The 24,130-nt window shown below is 43.2% G+C and overlaps 1 protein-coding gene across 2 annotated transcripts; it reads right to left on the bottom strand.

Moving 5' to 3' along the window:
* Positions 1–432: 432 nt before the first annotated feature.
* On the bottom strand, positions 433–15,874 carry Igsf1 (immunoglobulin superfamily member 1). Of its 2 annotated transcripts, XM_034485829.2 has the most exons (20): positions 15,745–15,874; positions 13,250–13,384; positions 13,083–13,109; positions 12,447–12,728; positions 11,856–12,143; positions 9,776–10,060; positions 9,249–9,542; positions 8,488–8,739; positions 8,057–8,177; positions 6,119–6,189; positions 5,990–6,022; positions 5,305–5,595; positions 4,804–5,082; positions 3,929–4,216; positions 2,884–3,171; positions 2,418–2,705; positions 1,926–2,213; positions 1,516–1,794; positions 994–1,117; positions 437–845 (listed from the first exon to the last, which is right to left on the bottom strand). In XM_034485829.2, the coding sequence occupies exons 2-20, from the start codon at positions 13,287–13,289 to the stop codon at positions 710–712; spliced, it is 3,954 nt and encodes a 1,317-aa protein (XP_034341720.2). In that variant the 5' UTR covers positions 13,290–13,384; positions 15,745–15,874; the 3' UTR covers positions 437–709. The 2 variants fall into 2 exon arrangements, with proteins under 2 accessions (XP_034341721.2, XP_034341720.2); XM_034485830.2 differs by lacking the exon at positions 994–1,117 and having other exon boundaries at positions 433–845; positions 15,745–15,831.
* Between the last annotated feature and the right edge of the window lie 8,256 nt (positions 15,875–24,130).

A 24,130-nucleotide genomic window follows, 5' to 3' on the forward strand; every position in this document is an offset into this window, starting at 1 on the left:
ATAATTACTATGTAATTAGTTAATACCCTGTGGTTCCTGATAAGTGTCACAAGACATACTTGGCCAGTTTCAAAGTTCTATAGAGGACCAGGTCCGCTGTTTGAAAGCTTATGGACCTAAAAGTAACAGAGTGAAAAAAAATAGTGTGACTTCAATGTTTGTCCCCCTCATGTTTAACTTGAACAGAACACTGTCATGCAGGGATAGGATGGGGGCCAGAAGAACATCATGTTCCCTGCCCATAACTTAAACTAAGTGGAGAAGTGTTATTTGGGAGACCTCCTGCCCTCCTCCTCCTTCCAATCCTTGATCTGCTTTCTCTGTTAGTAGCAGCCCCATTTGCTCTGATCATTTCTGCTGTTGTAAGTACAAAACAGAACAAGCAAACAACAAAACAAACAAACAAACAAAAAACACCACTCCCATGGTTTTGTTTGCAGTTAAATAGTGACTATTCTCTTTATTCAGAAGAATACATTTTTAACAGAATTGCATGCACCAGTAAATCAGTAGAGTGAGGAGTTATAGGGATAAAGGAGACAGCTTGACCAGGTAGAGCTTGCCACTCCCAGAATCCTCTTGACCTAATTCAGGTGGTTAGAGGTCAAGAAGCAGTAACTGCTGCTGAATTCCAGGGTAAACAAGTGGGATTTTCAGGTCTCTGCAAGTAAAAGACAGAAGAGGAAAGCTCTTATAAAGGAGAGGGTGATTATATTGGGACTGTCAGATCCACTGAAACTTCCTGCAAGGCAGATGAAGGAGAATTGGTGGTAGTGCCCGGTTCTCCTTCTTGGTTGCACTCTTCAAGGACTATGGTCTGATCTTTTCCATCTGTCTCAGAGCCCCTGGATAAAGAAAAAGATACAAAATGAATGGGAGGGGTCCTGAAAACAAATTGTAAGGCAGGGCTTAGAGGCCAGAAAAGTAACTGGATCATGGGTTTTCCAGCACCACTCCATTTCTGGAACTGAGCTTAGCTGAGTGAGTATTTACCTAGTCCGAAGTCGAGGCCATTTCTTCCACTCTATGGCTAGCACTATCCCCAAGGCTACCACAACCACCACAATCAGGGTACTTCGGACAATGTTACCCACAGTGCACTCTTGAGCAACAGGCCCTGTGGTATATCAAAAAATCAGAATTGTAGCTTAGCATATCAGTGTTCCTTTAAATATTAGGTTGTCCTCTCGCTCTTGCCTCCCCAGAACCACATGCAAGCCATGCACTGAGCTGTGGAAGAAATGACCAGTCAAAGGTACAAGGAGAATAGGCTGAGTCACTCAAAAGTGCCCTTCTGTAAGGCAGGGAGGCCTTAGAGTAGATGAATCTATTCAGTATCTCTAAGTGAACACAAAGTCTGATTTTCTCCTCATCTTTACAAGAGCTAGAATATATACTTTGAGAGCTCCAACTCCACACCCTTCCTGTCTCCTCTTTTGGCTTATCTCTGTGGGAACTGTTTGAGATCTCAGGAGCAGAAGAACAGGAACGTTCATGGAAGCATTATCCACTCACCTGCTGCTCCAACCAGCTCCAGGGAATCACTGGGCTCTGACCAGATGTCAGGGTAGGCCTGTAGCCGGTAGCTGCAACTGTAGTTTCCAATGCCTTTCCCTTCCATGTTGTCGATGACAAAATCTCCATTCTCCGAGAACTGTTGGGGGGCCTCTTCTCCATCATGTTCTAGCACAAATTCAACTCCTGGCAGGGGTCCCCGGCACTGAAGGATGATGTCCTTGCCTAGTTTGAACACAGTACTGGGCCAGGCTGACAGTGAGGGTTTAGGGGGCTTATCTGTAACCAAACCAAGAACATAGAGTTAAAAGAAGTGGGCCCGAAGCCCACCACTTCTTGTAATATTTGTAACCTTTAAAAGGCCTAAAAACTACAGAATCTAAAGGCATTCCTGGGTTTCAGAACCTTACCGGTCACCCAGATCTCTAGAGAGTTGCTGTGATTCGATGCCGCAAGGGGAGCAGAATCCAGATAATAAACACAGCTGTAAACACCAGAATCTTGATCCCTCACCACTGGCATCCAGAAGTCAGCTCTGTACCCACTTGGCCTCTGTTGTTCTAAGGGCTGTCGTGTCCCTTCCTTCAACAGGACAAATGTTGAATCTGGCAGTTCTCCTTGACATTGAAGAGTCATGTTTTCTCCAGGGGCTACCATGGGACCAGGCTGGGCTAACAGGCTGGGCTTGGGGAGTAAACCTACAAGAAATAAACTGCTGGTCAGACGTCAGCCACTTTAGAATTTATTCCTCCATGACCTCTTCTAGTTTCTCATCAATAAGGAGGTAAGACTTCCGTTTGCCTCTATATGAGTTCTTTAAAAAAATATCTTCCACAAACCAGTCAATCTGTTCCTTTCTACACTACGACACTGACACTCATACCATGGTTTCATCCCCTTACCGGTGACTATGAGTTCCAGAGTGTTGCTAGGCTGTATCTTGATTGGGCTCATCCAGTCAGGGTGGTAACAGCAGCTATAACGGCCTATGCTAGCACCAGATATATTGATGATAGGGAATGCTCCTTCATTACTAGTGGACCCCCAAAGCTGCATCGAAGTGGCTTCACCTTCTTTGTGCAGAATGTACCCAACTCCACGGACTGGTCCTTGACACCATAGAGTAACATTCTGCCCCATGGTGACCACAGAACTAGGCTCAGCAGACAACCATGGTCTGGGGAATGTGTCTAGACAGAGAACAATGATGAGTGAGATATGAGTATATAACCTTGTTAGCTGTCCTCCATGATGATTGATTTGCTTTGAATGCCCTCCATAATTTGGCCTACAGTTCTAGGAAACATTAACCCCCATAGTCCCTGCTCAATTGACCCTATCCCAGCCCCATGTTTTGTCTGTTCTTACCAGTCACCCAGATCATAAGGGGGGTACTAAGGTATGAGCCTCTGTTAGACATGGTTGTCTCATAGTAGACACAGCTGTAGTTCCCAAAGTCCTCTGCTCCAACAGTATGGAGGAGAAAGTCAACTGAGGTCCCCGAGGCACTCTGGAACTGTAAGGGAGCATGAGTGCCCTCCTGTAAGAGGGCAAACCTCATGCCCTGGAAAATTCCTTGGCAGCGCAGGGTCACATTCTTCCCAGGAAGCACCACGGGGCCTGGTTGTGCCAGAAGAGTGGGTCTGGGGTAGAATTCTAAAATGAAAAAGATCATAATATAAGAGAAGACTGCTTCCTACGCTTTGCGATAGCTTTTATAATGTTGTTATAGGAGATGATATATGCTTATTGTAGAAAATTAGAAAATGCAATAAAAAACTAATGAAGAAAACATAATTTTACCAACTCAAATATAACAATTCCTCACCTACTTTTCCTCTTCTATTTTAACACATGACTATGTCCTTGGAGCTGAGGCTATGCATGTAAGTGAGACCCCAGTGCATGAAGAGATGAAGAGTCTGATATGTTTGTATTGTAAACCCTTTCCTGTGACATTAAACACCCTTTGATATGATCATTTGTAATGGCTGTATAACATGTTCCTGACATTTCAAGGATTTCTCCTGTTCTCTGAGGGCCATCCAGCCAACAATCCCTGACAGCTCAGGAAAAGGCAGATATTCAACTCAAAGCTCAAGGCCAAGCCTAAAAAGGATTATCTCAGAAAGCAGGCAACTTGAGCTTGGTTCTTTGATGGGTACCCCTATCTCTCTCACTTCTTTCTTTGGATGTGAATTATTGGCCTCCCCCCATTCCTTTGTTGTTTCTTCTTGTGACATGAGCAGCTGTCCTACATGGGCAGTTTATTATCATATGCCAAGCACTGTTCTAAGAATGTTCTCAGTGTCCTTTAGAGAACACATTTCTTCCCCTCCCACTGGCAGTCCTTTCCACTCACTGGGGTCAATACTCCCCACCCCACCCCCCATGAAGACTTCCCCTCCCTAACCTGTCACAATGAGCTCCACGGGGTCACTGGGCTCAGACCAGATGGAAAAGTCATAATAACGGCAGCTATAGTTTCCTCCATCACCAATGCCCACTGAAATGATCAGAAAGTGGGCTGTACTAGTTCCTGGGGTTCCCCAAGCTGGGTCACTGGATGCAATTTCATTGCCATCCTTATAAAGAATAAAGCTCATGTGTTCATGGGGGGTAGAACAATTGAAAGTCACTCGGGAACCAGGAGTGACCACGGGGCTAGCCCATGTCTTGAAGAAAGGCTTGGGGTACATTTCTAGAAAAGAAAAACAAAACATTACAAAACCAAATCAAGAAAACAGGAAGCAAATACAACAAATGTTGGTTTTAGGAAGCAGTCCACTGTATGCATTTTCATTCAGACAGATGTACATTGATGGTTTTGTTTGTTTATTTGTTTGGTTTTATAGGGATCCCTCACCCCTGTCCCTCATTGCCTTCAGAGAAATCCTCACTGTCACTGGAACAGGCAAAGGAGTATATTGAAAGAGTAAACTTTCTTTGGGACTCTATTAGTTCAGAGCCTTGGTTTGCCCATCTGGATAAGAGATGGAAACAGTAGCTGCTTCACCTCACTTCAAGATTTCCTCTAGTTAAATGAGATAATCGATGAGAAAATAATAAGAAAAATTAAATCACCCTCCACAAACCCAAGCTATTAATAACAATTATGGCTATTAATATCGTGCAGCCAGAGGCCCTGGCACTCCCAGCGCCACGCCTGCCTGGCTCTAAGATTGGACACAGGCTCCTAGTACCAGCAGCAAAGTTTGTGGTGGAGATAGGAGTGTCTATCATGCACTTTCCTGCCCCTCCTCCCCCACCCATCCTATTCAGTTCTACCTTTTATGACAAGCTCCAGGGGCACACTGGGCTCAGACCACTTGAAGGGCTGCATTTCCGTGTGAGTGCGGCAGCTGTAATTGCCCTCCTCTTTATCCTCCATTCTTTGAATTGTAAAGAAGGCTTCTCTCCCAACAGCACCAAGTTGCTGGACAGGTTCTTGCTCTCCCTTCTTATACAGAGCAAACCCTAAACCTTCCAGCCATCCTTTACAGCGGATCTGCAGTTCCTGGCCCCGGATTGGAAGGGAAGCCGAAATGACAGGTTTGGGAAGGATGTCTAGAAAACAAAATGGATTGGCTAGGGAATCAAAAGTTTGGAAGTATCCAGGATGGGACGCTCAGTTACTTTCTCCACAAACAAACGAAATGTATCTCTGAATTCCTCAGTCTGCCTCCTCTTACTCTTTTCCTCACCCCTCCCCCACCCTGTGCTCCCAGGAGAGCAGGAGTTCCAGGGGCACTGGGGATCATTCCGGGAGGATCCACTGCTTTCTCTTACCTGTCCCCACTAGTTCAAGTGCTTCACTAGGCTCCGACACAGCCATCTCCTCCCATGAATGGCAGTGGTAACTCCCGGTGTGGCTGTGGGTCAGGGCGCCAAGAGGGAAGGCAGCCCGGACCTGCTCTGAGGCCGGACGAGTTGCAATCCACCCGGTCCCGTCCTTCAGTAACACAAACTCCTTAGTTGAGCCAGAAGGGCTTCTGCACCAGAGGGTTAAGTTCTTCCACGGGGCCAGAGGGAAGTTCGTCTCTGCCCACAGTTCAGGCTTAGGGGTTGGCATGATTATTTCTAGAAACAGCAGAGTTAATGAAGCCATCCTCTTGGTATTCCCCCTCCCTCCTTTCCTTTCTCGTGAAGCCCCTACCCAGATCACACGCCCCCTCCCTTCAATCAGAAGTCTTTCTTTCCTATCTTGCTGCTTTCTCCAGGTGCTGGGAAAAGGGGGAAGCGCCTGTCTCAGCTGAGCCTCACAAAAGTGCAGGAGCCTGAAGGAAATTTTTACAGGCAGAAAGACAAAGTTGGAGGCTGAATGTTGCCAGTAGCTTTAACAAGTGCCCCTTCCTGGCTGTCCTTCCCTCCCTCCCAACCAGTCACTCCCTGGGCACTGACACTGACACTCTGTAGTTATTTCGGATCTCCAGAGAGGAATGTCCCAGTCTGAGGCAGGAAAAAAAAAACTCACCAATCTCCTCTGTCAATGTCCCATTGCACAGCCCTGCAAAAGAAACCCTTACCAGGTTCGGCTCCCTCCTCACCAAGACTGCCCCCCAAACCTGCTGCCCAGACCCCTGTTGCACCCTTTTGTACTCACCACAGCAAAGAAGAGTCATGAGTATGAAGAGCATGGCGACCCCTTGAGCTGTTCCCAACAACCAGGCTTCTCTAGGGAGACCAGAAAAAAAAAGATGAGAGGAGTTGCTGGGATTAGGGAGAGGGCGGAGAGAAGGGGGCGGCAATTTATGTCATTGGCTTATTCACCACCCAATAGGGATTGGTATGACCAGGATAATGGGACATAATCTTTTCTGACACTGATGACTTTTCTTCTTGAGGGCCTAACCGCCTACAAACCCCTTGCACTTCTCTGACCTCCATGCCCCTCACCTCTGCCCCTCCCCCAGTTTGTATTATATATCAGCTTCCCATGGCCCCTGAGGAGGTTGCTGCAGCCGCAAATGAGATGTCAGGTGGGAAAGGGCTTTTGTATCTCCAGTTCTCGGAACCCCTGGAGCTCAGCAGCCCTGGGTGGTTGAGTGTGGGGGTGGAAAGAGGAACCTTGAGTGTTTCTCAGTCATCAAGTTTAAGTTTGGAAGCAGTTGTTCCTGTGGCAGTATTGGTCTTCAGACTGACCTGCCTCACCTGCCTCTGTTATGGAAGGGTTGCCTAGGCAGCCTTGATGAATTATCAGAAGACGGCCTGTCAGTCCTGAGCTAGCTTGTCAGAGAGTGGGATCTCTCCCTCCTCCACAATGATTGTGACTACAAATGTGCAGCACTGTCGCTGGGCTCCTGTACAATTGGGAGGTATAAAGCCAATTTTCAACTGGCAATTTTGTTTTCCTTTAGGAAACAGTGGCTATCCTTAGCCTTTTTTCTGTTCAGGAAAACAACTTTTCAGGCTACTTTCTATGAAATCTAGATTCTGATCTTATTCTTTGATGCAGTGATCTTGGAGTAGGATAATCCCACTAGGAGCTTGGCCTAAAGCATATGAAATTTAGGACAGATCTATAGGCTGTAAAAATTGACCTCCCTGAACACTGTTTGAAAACTTCAAGGTTGTTTTTTTTTCTCTCTCTCTCTCAGAAATTATAAGTGGCTCTCCACTCGTTGCTCTGACATACTAACCCTCAGATCCCAGCAGAAAACACAGACACACAGAGTCATGGTGATCTATCCATTGTGTATTAACTTTCCCAGGCACATAAAGGTGGCAGACAGGTACATCCGGAAGCAGGGGTTGGAGGGAAGTCGGCAAAATATTCAGGTGGTAAGACCTCTACTCCATTAAGAACTGTTATTTCTCTGTTCATTGTCTTCTGAAATACCCTTAGAAAACCATGGGGATTAGGAAGAGAGATCAATGGTCCAAAGGACACTGGAGAATCTAAAAAAATAGTGGTAGGATCTTGTGGGCTATATTTTCTGGCTAGAGGAAACAATCTGATCCTCTGGCCCCATTTATTGTCTTATCAAATGCCTATCCAGCTTAAAACTCTACCTTAAGGGTGCTCTACACACACCATAGGAATCAAAAGTAACAGAAAAACTGGTTTGTAAGGAACCTAGAATGAACTCAAATATATTCTCTAGCCCTTGAATGTGAGGGGTAATGTTGAAAAAATAGGATGGGAATTAGATAACAATCTAGAAGAGCCAACAGCATAGCTTCTTATGAGCAAGCCTGTTCACACCATATCATATCAATAGAGAAGACATCTATAATGTCTTGTGGACAGAGCTGTTTGAGAGGAGATTTGGGCACTGTAGGAAGTGTGGAGGTCAGGGAACATGTTTCTGATTATTCTTGTAGCCCCAGAAAACTAGATTCCACTTGGCTTGGGTAATGACCCTTCTGTGAGGTGAAAGAGAAGCAGATGGAATGAGAATGCCCTGACTTGTACGTCTAGATGCTGAGGAGAAACCTAAGAATGTGTCCCTATGTTTACTGCAGCTAGGGACTGGCACATTCTGGAGACTAGGAGAGCACACACTCAGCTAGCAACAACAGGCTGAACAAAGGCAATTACCTGAGTCTCAGTCTTCGACACTTCCACCGTATCCACACCACTAGCAACAGCAAGGAAACAAGCTGCATGGTTAGGGACACCCTGATACCTTCATTCAGAATGGAATTCCAGGTGAGGAAGCCTGTGACCAGAGGAAACCAGAAGCAGAAACCGTGATAGGGATGAGATCAGACAGATAACATCATGGTGGGGAAGGGGAGCTTCTCACAGAGAAAACTTCTGTTTAGAAGCTTGACACAGATGTGTCTTTCCTGTTTGTGGAGAATAAGAAGGAGTCTTCAGAATATTCTGATCACTCCTTTGAGTTATGGTAGCACACCCAAGGAAAGTGTGCCTAGATGCATGGGTCCTGATTTCCAAGCCCCCACTCCCCTTCCCATATATCTGGGCACTGTTTTGGAATCCCAGGATATGAGAAGTTATCTTCTCACCTGCTGGCCCCACCAACTTCAGAGGCTTACTGCGATCTGACCAGTTGTTAGGGTGTGCCTCGATACGATAGCTGCAACTGTAGGTTCCTGTGCCTTGCCCTTCAATGTTAGTGATGATGAAGTCTCCATCTACTGAGAACTTTTGGAATGTTGTTCTTTCTTCCCATTCCAAAGAAAATTCAAGTACTGGATGAGACACTCGGCACTGAAGGGTGATGATCTTTCCTACTTTGAACACGGAACTGGGCCAAGCTGAAAGGGAGGGTTTAAGGGGCTTATCTGAAACCAATCCAGAGACCACAGTCAGATGTGACACTAAGTCAGCTCCCTCTCCCCTGCCAAATGTTTCACAACTCTCCATTTGGGATTCTCTCTTTTCACTTACATTTGGTTAATGACTTCCGACTTTGTGTATTTAGAGTTCTTTTCCCTTCTCCGTGGTTTGCTAAAGACTACTGGTTCTTAATTTCAATCAGGAAGACCTCATACCTGTAAACACTCCCTGGCTTAAAGGAAATTAATTTTATTTTTTTTTATGACTTGCAGTGGGAATGTGTCATGCTGAGAGGCAAGGCTTAAGGTTAATCTCAGGAAAGAAGGTTCCTAAAGGATAGAAAACCTTACACCACACTTCTAGTGTTTTCTCTTTAGCTCATACCTCTAGGAAAGTGCACCAGCCACTAACCCCCTCCTTAGAGCACCTTAATAATAATAAAAGCAAATAGGTGACAGTAAGAGTAAAGCCAGTTAAGATCACTTGCCTACAACCATCAGCTCCACAGTGTTGTATGTTGCCATCTTAATGGATGTCCTCCAGGTAAGGTAATAGTGGCAGCTATAGATGCCAGCATCCCTGTAGGTCACATTCTTTAGGAAGAATGAACTGTTGCCAGTGTTGCTGGATGCATCCAGAAACTGAAGGGGCTCTTCTTCTCCCTCCTTATAGAGTGCAAGACCCACTCCATCCATCAGTCCTCCACACCTCAGGCTCACGTTTTGACCCATTTGAATCACAGGACTGGGCTGAACAAGTAGCCAGGTCTTGGGGAAAGTATCTAGGATGAGACCCAAAATACAAACAGCCAGTGGTGAAACTCTCCACGCCTTCTAATACTTAAGGTGATTTCCCTTCTCTGTCCTCCAGCTTGTACTTTGCAAATCTCTTAGTATGGTGCACAAATTCTGTTCCTGAGCCCCCCACCACCACTAGCCCTGGCTGGATGACTAAGTACAAGAGGGGAGAGGGAGTCAGCTATATAACCTGTTCCATAGCATACTCATATCTTACCAGTCACCCAGATTTTCAGGATATCACTAAGCAATGAGCCCCTGTATGACCCATCATAGTAAAAACAGAGGTAGTGCCCTGTATCCTGTATCTTCAAATCCTGGAAGTAGAAATATGCCTCATTTTTTATTGGCTTCTTGTAGTAAAACGATTTCTTCAAGTCTTCCAACCTCATTAAAGCAAACGTCATTCCGTATATTGGCCCTTGGCACCTGAGACTCAGGCTTTCTCCTGGTGCCAGGATGGGCCCAGGATGGGCTGTCAGAGTTGGTTTGGGGTAGAGACCTAGAAAGGGAAGAGACCCTTAATTTACAGTTTGTCCAGTTCTTCCCTCGTCTATGTTTATTCTCCTAGTTTCTTTGGACAAAAGTGGTAATTGAGATATAAGCCTCCCCCCTTCTCTTGCCTTAGATTTATGCCTCTACATGTGTATAATCAAGGGTAAGTTATCTTATAGCCCTTCCCTCTCATCCAACTCTACTAGCTCCACTGTGAGCTCAGCCAGGTATAGGTGTTTGCTTCCGAGGACTGTCTACATTCATAATTCCCTGTATCTTCAGGTCTCTAAAATGACAAATATAGTTCTTCCCACGACCAGAAAATCTACACCTCTAAAAATGACTTTGATTCTATCTTATAGAGCATACCTTTCACTGAAATATGAGAGCATCTGAACACATTAATCTTGCTTTAAGACCCGACTTTCAACACTTGCAGCATGAGGTTGGAGGAGGGCAATAGGGAGATTTGGAGTAATAACTCAGTAAGCCAATGAAATCTGGTAATGGGGTCCACCCTCATTTGCATGGATTGTTTTTCTAAAGTGGCTGTACTATCAAACTTCTGCTTTATATGACTCCATGTTATCTCCACTTAGATCCCAGGTACTCATCCACTATGAAAGGATAAGCTCTGTCATATACTCATGGGAGCTTTTCGGATGTGTCATGTGGTCTAGTAGCATTGAGTATAAATAATATAAAGTCCATGCTAATCTAAAATTTTAGAGAAGTGGGAAAGCCTGGTGAACATTAATTGCAGAAGTGTGTGTTAGTGGGGAACTATGATGGAAGGGTATGTGTACAACAAGCATCCATATACACGGGTTAAACAATCTTTTGTATTTTGATCCTCAAGAAAAAGCTGTATTAATAAAATTATTAGCTACCATTTATTGAGAACTTATGTGCCAGGCACTGTACATAATTATTTAGGTAAATCCTCACAACAACCCTGTGAGGTAGGCATTATTCTTAGAGCAATTTTGCAGATCCTGAAATGGAAGCACAGAGTGACATTGTACAATAGATTGGACAGATACTCTTATCCTGTGTTAGAATGGAGAAAACCAAAGCACCGAGGAGTGACATGACTTGCTCAACATCATACAGGGAAGCAGTGTCATGGGTGGAACTATAAATCAGGGGTACTTTCTGTAGCATCACAATTCCCTTAGATCTATTTTGCTTGCAGCAGGAACTACATAAATGTAGACAATTTTGTCTGGAATCATCCAGGGCATGGGATAGAGAAGTTGAAGCTGGAGTGTATTTTTCTAACATTTGGGGGAGGTGCCTTCTGTGTTTAGAGCTTGGTGCTGCCTTTGCTGGCTTTGGTGATATGAAACAAAGTAATCTGTTGCTTTCTTTCCCGTTTTGTTTGTTTTACATCAATGGGCACAGTGATTCAGTCTGTTTCCCACTCTTAAATATAATCCTTTCAAATACATTTAAACTTTTAATAAATCAATTTTAAGACTGTATTGGCAATGCCTGGCACATATTAGGTGCTCAATAAATATTGGATGAATGAATGAATGATGATCAACAAGTAAAGGACAGTAAAACTATGATAAGATGAAGTTACTGAATAGCTGAGTAGGCTCACAAACAAGCCAATGGATTATCTGCTTTAAAGCATGTGGGACTCTAGTTTGTAGCTCAAGAAAAACAACTCTACCTCATTGACTTTGCAGGGCCTAGAAACTGACCAAGGCAAGTCATATAAAAAACTGTTGCTCAACCAGCCATGATCCCTGGGATAACAATTGTTAGATGCCAGCAGCCTTGGCCACACCCACCTGCTACCACCAACTTCAGGGGGTTGCTGGGCTCTGACCACAGAGTGGGGAGCATCTGGATATGAGTGCGGCAGATGTAAACCCCTTCATTCTCAGGTGCCAAGTTGTCAATGGAGAAGATGGCCATTGTCCCAGTTGGGGCTTGGTAATCTAAGGGCTCTGTGTATCCCTCTTTAAACAACATAAATACCAAATCCTGAAGCCATCCATGGCAGAGGATATTAACATTGCATCCAGGAAGAGGGGGAGTCTCTGCCTGGATCCAGAAGATAGGTTTAGGGAGTTGGCCTGGAAAAAAAAAAGAATGAACTGATATGAGTTAAAAGATGGTGCTACCTAGATATCAGGAAGAGGTGAGATAGGCTTTAGATGAGCCTTCCCTGAACAAGTCTTCCTTGCCCCACCCTTCCAGAGCTGTGTACTTTACTTGCATTGTCTGTTACTGAGTAGGCACTTATGTGTTATCTGTGACGCACATACATGCATACATTTAAGGTAAATGAATCACTACAACAAATTCTTTCCTGGGATGGTGATTTTGAGTGCTAAAAGTGAGTGAATAGTCTTGAGTATTTAGCCTTGCCATCTCACCTGGTGCTTCTAGCTCTAGAATTTTACTGGGTTTTGACCAGCCTTTCTCCTTCCAGTAGCAGCATCGATAAAGACCTGTAGTGGACTCAGTGAGGGCACCTATGAAGAATGAAACTTGGAAGGTCTTGTAAGGAGGACGAATCCAGGTCATCTGTGTGTTATCCTTCAGTAGCAGGAACTTGTTGGATACTTGAGAGGGGCTTTTGCACCAAAGTGTGATGTTCTCCCAAGGGGCCTGGGGGTAGTTGGACTCTATCCATAGCTCTGGTTGAGACTCCTCTGCTGCCATTCCCCAAAATCAGAAAGATATTAGTGCTCATTCCGCAAGGTGCCCCACCACACACCTTAACATTAGCTCTAACCCACCCAGATGCCAACTTCTCCTTTCTTGTGGGAGTGGGAATCTCTGCTCCTGTATGGGTTTCGGACAGAGGTGCCAGGGGCATATGTTCAAGGAATCCAACTGAGCAGGGGAATAGGCTGCCTTCTAAAGCAAGATAAAGTTCTGCCTATTTCTTGGGAAATCAAATCATAATAGAAGAGGATTTGATTCCCAAGTAGCCTAACCTTTCTTGGGTATTTCAAGGCTAGACAGACAGGCCACTACCTTAGAATCCCAGACAGGAAGACACTTACCCATTGAAGTTAGACCCCGATTGAGCCCTGAAAAGAGAATGATAAGGAAAAGTCTGCTTTTCTACTTTGCCCTCCAGTCTCAACAAGCTCCCCAGATCTCCTAGGAGTCTACTCACAAGAGCCTTTCTAACAAGGTTACTTGCTTCTCATCCCTTCCTTGTACTTACAAATGAAAAAGAGCAAAAGAGTGAAGGTTCGAAGCATCATGGCTGACACTCTAGCCTGTCCAGGCCTATGGGCCCACTGTTGCAGGATGCGTATTCCAAGACTTGAAGGCTTTGCTTCTTAAAAGGTGGTAGACTCTAAAAAGAAGACATTTTCTTGCTCAGTGTCTAGTTCCGCTCCTTCAAGTTGAGGTGTGATCACTGCATTACTCTTGACAACCTTACATTCCACTAGCTCCCAGGAATCTAGCTTTTAGTTAATAAGGCCACTTGTCGCTTTTCTTCACTTCCCAGTCTCTCTACTCAAGATCTTTTCCTGCGATCCAAGACTTTATTTTTGTTGAAATGTTTATTTGTCCCTGAGATTTCAAAGGCACAAAAGGTGACCTTAAACAAGCCTGAAGAAATCCCACTGAGTAGGGGAAGTGGACCATGCCAAGAGTCACCTTTTGAGATCTTTTAATTAGATAAGTGCACAACCGCACCACTCACACACGGCATGTACATGCATGTGGTCACACATTTGAGTCATCCAACAGCTTAATAAAAAAGACATTATTACCACTGCTGCCATTTTGTTGCTGGGGCAAATGGAGTTTAGGGAGGATACATAGTTTGCTGAAAGTTAAAATATTAAATAAAAATTAAAGTTCATTTTTAACTCCAAGTCTGACACTCAAATGCCCAGAGACAGCATCAGTCCTTGTCCTCTCTTCATACTCTGTCATCCCTCCTAGTTCATCACAAAGACTGTTCCTTGTAAGAAGTGCTTATAATGCACCCTTGTCCCTTACTTCCAAAGCTTAATACCCTCCTATCTTGAGTATGTGCTAGTTAATCCAGCTGCTCCCCCATAGTTAATGAAAGTATAAATTATCCCTCTTAGAACTTGCCCTGAGCTTCTAAGCAGCTTTGTTCACTACCTCTGAAGAAAATGGAACCGTTTGAATTTGAAGGAACATTAGAAAAGAGATTTGATTTCAGAGAGGTTTTTCCATTTTTCCAGAAGTCACTCCCAACCATATATACTCCATCTACATGAGATGGGTCTTCTCCCCTCTCTCTGCAAAGTAACCATATGCCTAGGAAAGGTATATCTTCCCAGTACAAACTCGGGAGAGTTCTCCTCCATGGGACTTCTACTCAAAGTACAAAATCCAGCCTGCCTCCAGCTATGTGGTAAAGTGACGGAGATGCAGCTCCCACAAAAGGAAAAGAGAATAACTTTGTTTTTTGAAACCTATCACAGACTGGCGGCCTCTAATACCGTCTAACACTAACGGACTAACAGTGAGGGAAATGGAGAAGTGGAAAGCGCCTGGGCCTTGGAGAACAGGTTGACACTGAGAAGATTCAAGAGGAGCTGGACCCTGATTTTCGTGTGTGTGTGTGTGTGTGTGTGTGTGTGTGTGTGTGTGTGTGTGTTCAAGGATGCTTAACTTACAGTCTCCGAACTTTTTTTTTAATCTGTTAATGTGTATCTGGTATTCTTGTTTTTCGATTACGAAGAATTAGTGTACAGTGCCAGGCATGCTGTACATGTTTCTTGTAAACAGGTGTATTTTGTCTCATTTTTCAAAGAGGGTTATAATTTGGCATAAAACTTTAATGAAACTCTTCACATTCCAGTTCCTAGAACCCCTTGTACCCAATTTTCTCAGTGCCAGGTCAAAGCTTGGATACCACCCTGTTGCTCTGTTTCCCCTCGGGGCATTGGGCCAAGATCTATTGGGGGAAAGTTAGATTCTTTGCCAAGGAAAGAGTTCAACCTGGGATTGCACCCAGGGAATGCCCTCTGAGGATCCAGCCTGATCCAGCCTGACCACATGGACATCTGGGTCTTGTTTCTTGGTAACTGGAGTGGGGTCAGAAAAGCTGAATTTCTCAGCATGGCTGACCACTCCTCAATCATTAAAAACAAAATAAAACAAAACAAAACAGAACAGAATTGTATCATATCATTTCAGCCAAGATGATGAATCTTATGCTCAGGGAACTTGGGAACAAGAGCTGATGTTCAAAATTGGCCACGCCCATTTTGCCCTTTCACCCCACCCCCAACTTAGGCAGTTGAGGCTATTTTTTAACGGTCCCCTTGTACTCTACCCCAAGCACTTTCCCCACCATGAGGCAGCGCCGCAGTGCTTTCGAGAGTGATATGTACCTAGCCCCTTTTATACCTTTAAGGGCCCCAGCAATCAAAAGGGTTGGGCTCCGCGGGGTGCTGGGTACAAGCATTGCTTAGGGCTTGGAGGGAAGACTGAGAAAGGAAAGAGGAGATACCTACATTGCCCAGAGGTTCTCATCGAGGCGGGGCTCGGATCCGGGGAAAGAAGGAGAGAGGCAGGCATGAAGGGGGTGGGGGGAAAGACTAGGGAGCAGTTTGATTTACGGCGATTAATCACAGCACGGGGAGTCTTTCGGGGTTTTGTTTAGGATTTTGTGGCCAGTAATTAATCTTCAGCCACTGGACTATGCGCTCATTTGTAGGTACTTACGGTAGTAGAAGGCCCGCTCTGAGGTTGGAGATTCTCCAGAGAGCTCCTCCAGATGCAGCAACTGCCCGGCATGGGAAGAGCTGTCTAAGGACTGCCTCTCGGGCCCTGAGCCCCGCCTCCCTCTCTCCCCCACCCGCCTGCCGTCCCGCCCCAGCCTCCTCCCCTCCCTCGCTGGGCTCCCGAACCCACCTACATCAACTCTGCCTAGCACCTGCAGTCCTCTGACGACCAGGATTGGAACGCCCCTCCCAGCTCCCCGCCTCTCTCCCTACTCCCTGCAGAGGTTGTCCGAGCTGGAGTCAGGCCCCTGCCCCCTGCCTGTCGCTCAGAGCTTCATTCGGTCACTGTATAATGGAAGGGAGAGGGCCAACTCCCAAGACAGCTGAAACTGTATGTAGATCCACCTCTCTAGCTCCCCAATGCCTTTAAAGTGACCTCGGGTCTTCCTCTGTTCATTAAGTGCCCCCATGCATTCATAAATGTTTCAGCATAATAGTTGAAATGCCTACTTTGTGCACTTTTGGCCCTGGCCCTGGGTGTTTCTAACCTTCAGAGTAACTCTTCAAGATAACAGTTCATTCTCTCAAATTTACTGTTGAAGAAACCGACACTTGTGGACAGTCATTAGTAACTTGGACAATCTTCAAAGTCTAGTTTGGGATAAAAGCCCAGGCTTTAAAGACATGAACTTTCAGAATTCACTTTAGGTTCTACATTTAATAGCTGTGTGACCCCTAGCAAGTGAGTAAAATTCTCTAAGGCCCACTTCCCCCGTAATTTTAAATAAGATAGCAGAGTCTACTTTGCAGACCTTTAGTGGCTATTGTAAATCTCCGAGTACCACAGGCCTGACACGCACTAAGTTCTCAAAAATGTAGCCATTGCCTGCTTCCACTCTTGTTAATCTGTAAACCCTTCCTTAACTGCCTTAGGGAAGTATGTTTTTGATGATAGAGAGCAATGTTTTGAAAAATTTGTTGACTACAAAAATATTTCTCAAGTTTATTTATTTATGTTTTTTTTGTGCATTGAGTGAATGGCAGGACTGGAGAGTGGCCAGGGCCTGTGAGATGGGAGGCATTCAGGCGTCTGTTCGCCACCTCCAAATTGTTGAAGCAGGCCCTCTCTTGCTCCTATCAGTTTATTCCATGTCAGCTGACCTTCAAGCTTCTGGATGATTCTCCCACCTTTATCTCCCATCACACTGTAGAAGTACTGGAATTATAAGTGTACAACACCCATATAGCTTTTTAACATGGTTTGGGGGAACTTGAACTCAAGTAAGGAGTCTTATGCAAAAACAATTGGTTTTTACCCACCTGAGTCATCCCCCTGGCTTCATGAAGATTTTTTTGAAATGATATTTTTGGGGTGAGACACTAACTATAGCTCACATATAATATGTGATGAGATTACAGTATGGTAACCAATGGGCTCATGAGACAATTGATAAGAAATAGCTGAAGTTTCCTTTAAGTGTGGTTTACCTTCATACGATATCTTGAATTTCCTAATGAAAACCAATTTCATCAATAAAGAAACTATGTGAAAACTAGACAGTATGCTTTTAATGAAGCCATTGGAATATCATAACTTCATGTAGCAAGTGATAACAGTTCAAACTGCAGATTGTTGTGGAATGATTAGCTATATAAATATAAATATGCATTTCTAGGCAAACTATTTAACCTCTCAGCATCGTGTTTCTTGTTTGAAAAGTAGAAAGAATAATTGAACTTACTACCATGCAAGGTTTTGTGTAGGACTGAATAGAAACTGCCCCTGTCAAGCGCTATCTAGGGACTGGTAGCCTTTAGCTCCCAAACAGGGAGCCTTTAGTTCCGCAAATGCTTGCTAAGTAGTATCTCTTTGTGGCAGACATTGTTCCGGAGTCTGAAGATACAGTGAGATCTTGAAGAGAGTCTGTAGTCTAAGCGTAAGTTATGATAGGGTATGAGTAGGAAACAACAGAAGAGTGTTGGGAATCGGGGAACATTGCAACCGAGAAGAGGAAGCAGTACTGCTCTGAGCAGTGTGCAAGCAGGTTGCTATTACTCTGCTCCTCAACTAGAGCACTGGTTTCAGGAAAGACAGAGCAAGGGATTTGGGCAAGTAAGGAGTCTTTCAGAACATCATAATGAACATTACAATCTGTGAAACTGGAAAGACTATAGCAACAGGTTTTGGAGACAGTTATGCTTGGCTGGCTTGGAACTCACTGTGTAGACTATTTTGACCTGGAATTCATGGTGCTCTGTACCCTCCAACCCGTTCCCAAATGCTGGGGTTAAAAGCCTGGGCCACCATACCTACTTTTATCATTCAGTTTCTTCAAATGCTATGATAGTACCAGACACTGACTGTAGTTAGTTTTCACTCATTTAATTCCAATAGCTATATTAGGAAGCATCCATCATTACCGATCCCATTTTACAGACTAGAAAAACGAAAACACAGATATTAAGCAAATTGCCTAAAGTTCAGGAACTGAGCTAGAATTCAAAGCTAGGTAGATTGTATACAGAGCCCCATATTCTCAATGGTCTCATAGTTCCATCATTTTATGTCACCTTCGCATTAGACAGGATGAAAAAAACAAACTGGAATTTTTTAAAAAAATAATACACAGATAGGAAAGTGCTGTATAACTTATAAAATCACCAGTCAGATGCACTGTTAATAATGTGGGAAGAAAGTAATTTGTTGTATCCCTAGCTGTCTGCAAGTCTCTGGGAAGAAGCTTGTAGTCTTGGACCTGAATCTAGAGTCCAGCATTGCCCCATCTGGCTGTGGAAGCCTGAGAAAGAAGGTTCTGGAGCTGCATGGAAGAGAATACCACTCACTCTAGCCTTTTTGCTTTGGGACACTACCAAGTCTTGAAAATGCTTATTATTCAGGCTTCACAGAAGCCCCTCATTCAGACTATGGTTGGCAATTGAGATGCCAGAAACTCCGTCTCTAGGCTACCTAGGTTTTGAGCCCTGTAGCCTGCAGAAAGAGAAGCATTCTCTGGCAGACCTCCCCCCCCCCAAGAAACCTCAAGTGGCCGAGCATTATAAAGCTAGAAGGAGGAGCCAATGGGGTCTAAGGGGTGGGAGGGTAGACCTCCAGGGAGGTGGAATTATCTGAATGTTGATTCTGCTAGTGTCCTTCCATCAGGAATCTAATATATGAGTCTGTGGCTGTGAAACACATACACACACACACACACACACACACACACACACACACACACTGTATCTTTTCCCTGTCTCACACCTTCTGTCTCTCTTTCCTCCAAGAAGCTCAGTGGTTTTTACTCCTGGTTTAGTACTCTGAGATTTAGCAATTGTTAGGTAACTCTTCTTTACAGGATTATTTTGAGAACAACTAATCTTGTGGCTAATGTCTAGGCACTGTTTTGCTTTCTGCATTATCCAGATCTGGTAGGCTGGCATTGGATCTCCTACCCTCTTTTTCTCAAAAGTAATGAAACTCAAAAGTATTTTTGCCCACCCACTTCTCACTTCCAGACCCTGAGGAATGGGTCTAGAGAAATCTGTCTGCAAATCCTTCACAGTCACAGCTTAGTGTTCTTGTGCTACTCGTACCAGTGGAAGTGGGGAGTACCTCTGACACTTCTGCATACTTTTGGGACCCTTTTCCTCCTTCTAGCCTTGATATGAGGCTTTGTGCCTTGTCTTATAGCAAATTGTTATGCTATGTTGGATTGACATTCCTGGGAGACCTGATCTTTTCTGAAGGGAAACAGAGGAAGATCTGGGGGAGAGAGGAGGTAGAGGATCAGGGCTGGGTGGAGTGGGGATGGAAACTGTGGTTGAAAGGTAATGTATGTAACTATCGTTTAAATGAAAACATCACTTAGTTATTACACAGCATATGTATTTTTGCATAATTTTGAATTATAATAGATTTATTTCATATTAAAAAAATTTAGAGTCCTCTCTTATGGATTCCTAGAGATTCTATGGTTCCCTTAAAACACCAGATTGTACTGAACACATTTTAAATTTATTAAAGTAAGTAGTATAATGGGCAGACAGAGGTCGATTTGAGAATGTTTTTGAGCTACAGAGGCCATCAGGGTAGAACAAAGAACAGAGATGATTTTGCGCCACCGTACTGAGGGGTGGACAAGAAACTCTAGATAAGCTTGGACGAGCAAAACCATATTCATGAAGAGTCATAGGCTGACTTGGCAGGGATTCCACATAATTCAGTTTTTGATAAGCTGATGGTGTCTTTTTGTTACTGTTTGTTTCTTTTTTGGACAAATTGGTCTTTTATGCATTGTCCCAAATAAAAGAGACACATAGGATAAAATATCTCTTCCTGGGGATACACTTAGTCTTGCCAACACACAGGAACATCAAATGTGCCCATCTTATCCCCACACTGCACTGAGCAGCCTGGTAGCAATACGTGTCATGGTCAGATGATGTTAAGCACAGAAGTTGCAACTCTTGCAAAACAGAAGAGTGACCCCATCCTATCCCACCCCATCACTCTGAGAACACTTTCTAAATATTTACTACAAAAATCACCTTCTTCTAGGTGTATTTTTAGAATAGTGAATTTCACTTGCAAACAAGAACTTTCCCACCCCACTCCCCAATACTGGTGGTATTTTTTTTTTTAAATACTTTCAGGAGTTGTGAGCAGTGTGCTTTCCTCTCCCTGTTCTGCTTCATTGTGATGGTAAGCCAGCTGAGGAATGTGTAAAGATCAATGATATTCCTCTCACATTCCAAGAATGAAGCTATATTTAGCCATCCTCCTCTGGACCCCTCAGATAGAACTGCCATCATTTCCTGCTGTGGAGAAAATGTCTAATGTAGATGAGGCCATCTCGTGGGAATTTCAGAACAGCAAGGACACCTAAGCAGGAAGAGTACTCTCCAACAGTAAGACCAGATAAGAAGTTAGGCTTTGCAGATGCAGAGGGAGAGCTGAATAGGGGTATTGGGGGTAAACTAACAAGAGCTTCTATTTCAACATACTCGCTATATCCAATTATTCAATAGAGGAATAGAGTCAATAGAGGAAGATGCAGCTGAGAGTGTTTCCAGGACTGTGCAGGAAACCTTCTAGAATAAATAAAATAAAAGCAATGGACCCAAACTAAAACTTATTTAACCCAAAATACCATTGAAAGCCATATAGCAATTGATACAGGCTTGCATGATCAGATATCTGGGTAGTGCATGCCTAGTACCAAGTAAATGCATGGTATGATTACCTGGGTGACATTGACTGAAGAGTTAATGGGTACATAGCAACAAATAATATTTGAGCATGCTCTAGTATCACAAGGCTACAAGGTTATGTTTAATCTATCTACCACTCCTTAACAAGGTAACCTTCAGGCCTTATCCAATGCCTTTCCATACAATTGAGGAACAATGAGCATTTGAGTACTTCAGGGCCGGGAGAGTATAGATACAAAGACATAAAATATACAAGAGTATTGAGGGTAGACCAGAAGTATTTTCATAGCTGTCTTTTCCTAGGTTGGATGAAATTATATTCAGAGGACAAAGAGCCACCCAACTGTGAATAGCCAGACAAAATGGGTTCTAGAAGAAGTTTATGTCTGATTCAGGCAGGATGCTTTGAAGTGCTCTTGCCAGGGATGCCCGTTTCTACTCCAGAGTCAGACTTACCTCCAGTGTGTCAAGATTACAGGTATTTTCCTGGGGGTGGTGTGGGAAGTGAGAAAGAGATGCCACTGAGGAATAAGAGACTGATTTCTCTATTTACTTGTAATCACTTGTCCAGAGGGAAGTGTAGATGTTGAGAATTAGGATCTACTTATTGTATAATCAACCAATTATATAAATGAAGTTAAAAAGAGATTGTCTAAATTGTAAGAGCAACAAAATTTAACAATCTAAACACATTATTGCAACAAGGCTTACCATTTGCATTCTGTTTCTGAAAATATCCCTTTACAGGCAATCATTTCAATGTTCAGTTCTTGTTTGCTTGCCAAAAATATAACTATTTTCTCTAATTCTTCTTCTTCTTTTTCCTCCTCCTCCTCCTTCTTCTCCTCCTCCTCTTCCTTCTTCTTCTCCTTCTTCTCTTTTCTCCTCCTCTCTTCCTCCCTTCTTCCCTCCCAGATCTTACTATGTTGCTCAACCTGGTCTTGACCTCAAGATCTTTCTGCTTCAACATCTCAAGTGCTACTATTGCCTATATGTGACTCAAATATAAAGAAATTTTCTAAAATGTTTATGTTACCTTGACAGAACATAAGAAAAGACTTTTAATAAAGTAAATCTGTGAATTTTATTTGGTAGGTGGCATTTAAACTGATGATAAAATTGTTCATGTTTTATCTATAATATTTTAATGTGTCATGCCACCCACTCTGGATTATTTTACTATATTGTTCTTTATAACTCATCCTTTTTATTATCGTTTCTATTCCTTCATTTTTATTTTATTTCTTCTGTTCCTATCCAGTATGTGTCACATGCAATTATACATATCTAAGCACATATGTGAGGTATGTACAAACATAAAATAATAACCAATCAGTACAATCATGAATTTTACTTTATTTCTCCCAATAGCCCTAAGACGAAGTAAGATGTAGCTCACTGAAACAACAATATCTAAAATTCTATTAAAACATGTAGCTTTCTAGGTGAATTTATTTTCTGGTGCATCTTCTTGGGTATGAGTGCTTTTAGAAAAGCCGGTGGCTTGGGATTTTTACTGGAAAATGCCTTCAAGTCATCTTGACTGTCTCAGACATTTCTTGCATCTTCAAACTGAACACTTTGCTAGATGGTTCACTTGGGGTTTCATACCTAAGTTGGAGAATTTTCTCCAACGCAGTATCGCTCTCTCTGTTCCTATAGCACAGTCAGCTGCGGGCAATATCATTTTCTTTCTGAACAGCTTGCTGGAAAAATTTTTTTCCTTTCAAGTTTAATAATTGAACAGTCAAATATCTTAGACTTTTGGTTTTAGATGTATAAGTTAAGATTGTGTTCAATTTGGGAATGTTTTAAGAATAATTTCCTTAATATTCTCTTTTTAAACTGATCTTCAATTAGTCCTCTTTGTACCAGTTGTCTCTTCTGTGCTATTTTGAGGCAGGTTTCCTCTCTTGGGTAACTTTGGTTTCTTGCTGTCTTCTTTGATGGACTTTCCTGTTAGCTTTTGAGAATGTCCACTAGCCCTGCATCTTTTTGGGGTGATAAGTATCAGTTGTCTAAATGCTGATTTTTCATCTAAATTCTGTCTGTTGCTTCTCTGGGAAAGCCATGGTTCTAGAACCTACTGAGGTCCAATGTTCTATTTTAGCATAAAAGTGCTCTCATTCCCTTTTAAACTTAGGTTGTTTGTATTCCTACTCCCCCCCCCCCCACACACACACACACTGTAGCTTAGGCTTTTATTAACTGGGAGCTTAGCAATTTGGCTTTGCACATAGCTGTGCCTTCAGTCTTCTTCACTAGAAGTTGAGGACTTTCAATTGAAATGCAAGACCCACTTTAAGCTACAACCCTAGGAAATCGTGTAGAAAATTGAGACATACTCAACATGTATGCTCCTTCAAATAGCATCAGGGGTCAGAACTTCAGAACTCTATATGGAAGATTAACAATAGATAAATACACAAGTAAAAAAAAAGGCACACACACAAAATGCAAGTGCACTAAAATACCTGAAAACACAAATACAATGAGATAGAAAAATAATATAGTCACACAGATAAGTAGACATAGAAACAAATATGTACATTCAATAAACCTTATATATTCATAATATTCAACTTTTGCCTGACTAAAAGACACAGGATATTTCAATGAAACAACTAGGAGCATTAGAATTATAGTGAGCAGAGCTCATCCAAATGTTCCAGCATTTGTTGAAAGGGATTTTGACTTTGTGTCAGAGGATTTGAATTTCAACCCTGGCAGAACTGCTTACTAACTATGCAGTCGTGTGACATTTGGCAAGCTACTAAAAGTTATTTGAGTCTCCATCTCCTCATCAGTAAAATGAGTATTCAATATGAGCTAAGTCTGAATATATAACTCTGTTTGCTACAACCTAATCATGGCTTATCTACCTACCTCTTTATAGTGGAATTTTGTTTGGTGAAGAGTATAGGCAGAACAGTGATGGGGAGGGCAAAACTTGAATGGATCTACAGTGGACACCTACAGGAGTCTGACAGCATGATCTTTTTGAGGGAAAAAAACCTATTCAGCTTGATCATGCCCATGTATTTTAGAAAGATGGGGAAATAAATGCAATGTTCAAAATTGTAAACCAGGGTTGGGAATGTGGCTCAGTGGAACAATGTGTAGTCAGTAGGTATGAGGCCCTGATACAATCATCCAGAACAGCAAAAGAAAAGTCACAG

This window comes from Arvicanthis niloticus, chromosome X (assembly GCF_011762505.2).
Source record: "Arvicanthis niloticus isolate mArvNil1 chromosome X, mArvNil1.pat.X, whole genome shotgun sequence".
Taxonomy (NCBI): Eukaryota; Metazoa; Chordata; class Mammalia; order Rodentia; family Muridae; genus Arvicanthis; species Arvicanthis niloticus.

Bases quoted from the DNA above. Each gene is read 5' to 3' on its own strand.
- Igsf1 (XM_034485829.2), bottom strand. From the start codon at position 13,289: ATGATGCTTCGAACCTTCACTCTTTTGCTCTTTTTCATTT. The intron at 12,144-12,446 runs GTGAGATGGCAA...TTTTTTTTCCAG, and splicing joins TCTAGAGCTAGAAGCACCAG to GCCAACTCCCTAAACCTATC. The intron at 2,706-2,883 runs GTAAGAACAGAC...TTCTCTGTCTAG, and splicing joins CCTTATGATCTGGGTGACTG to ACACATTCCCCAGACCATGG.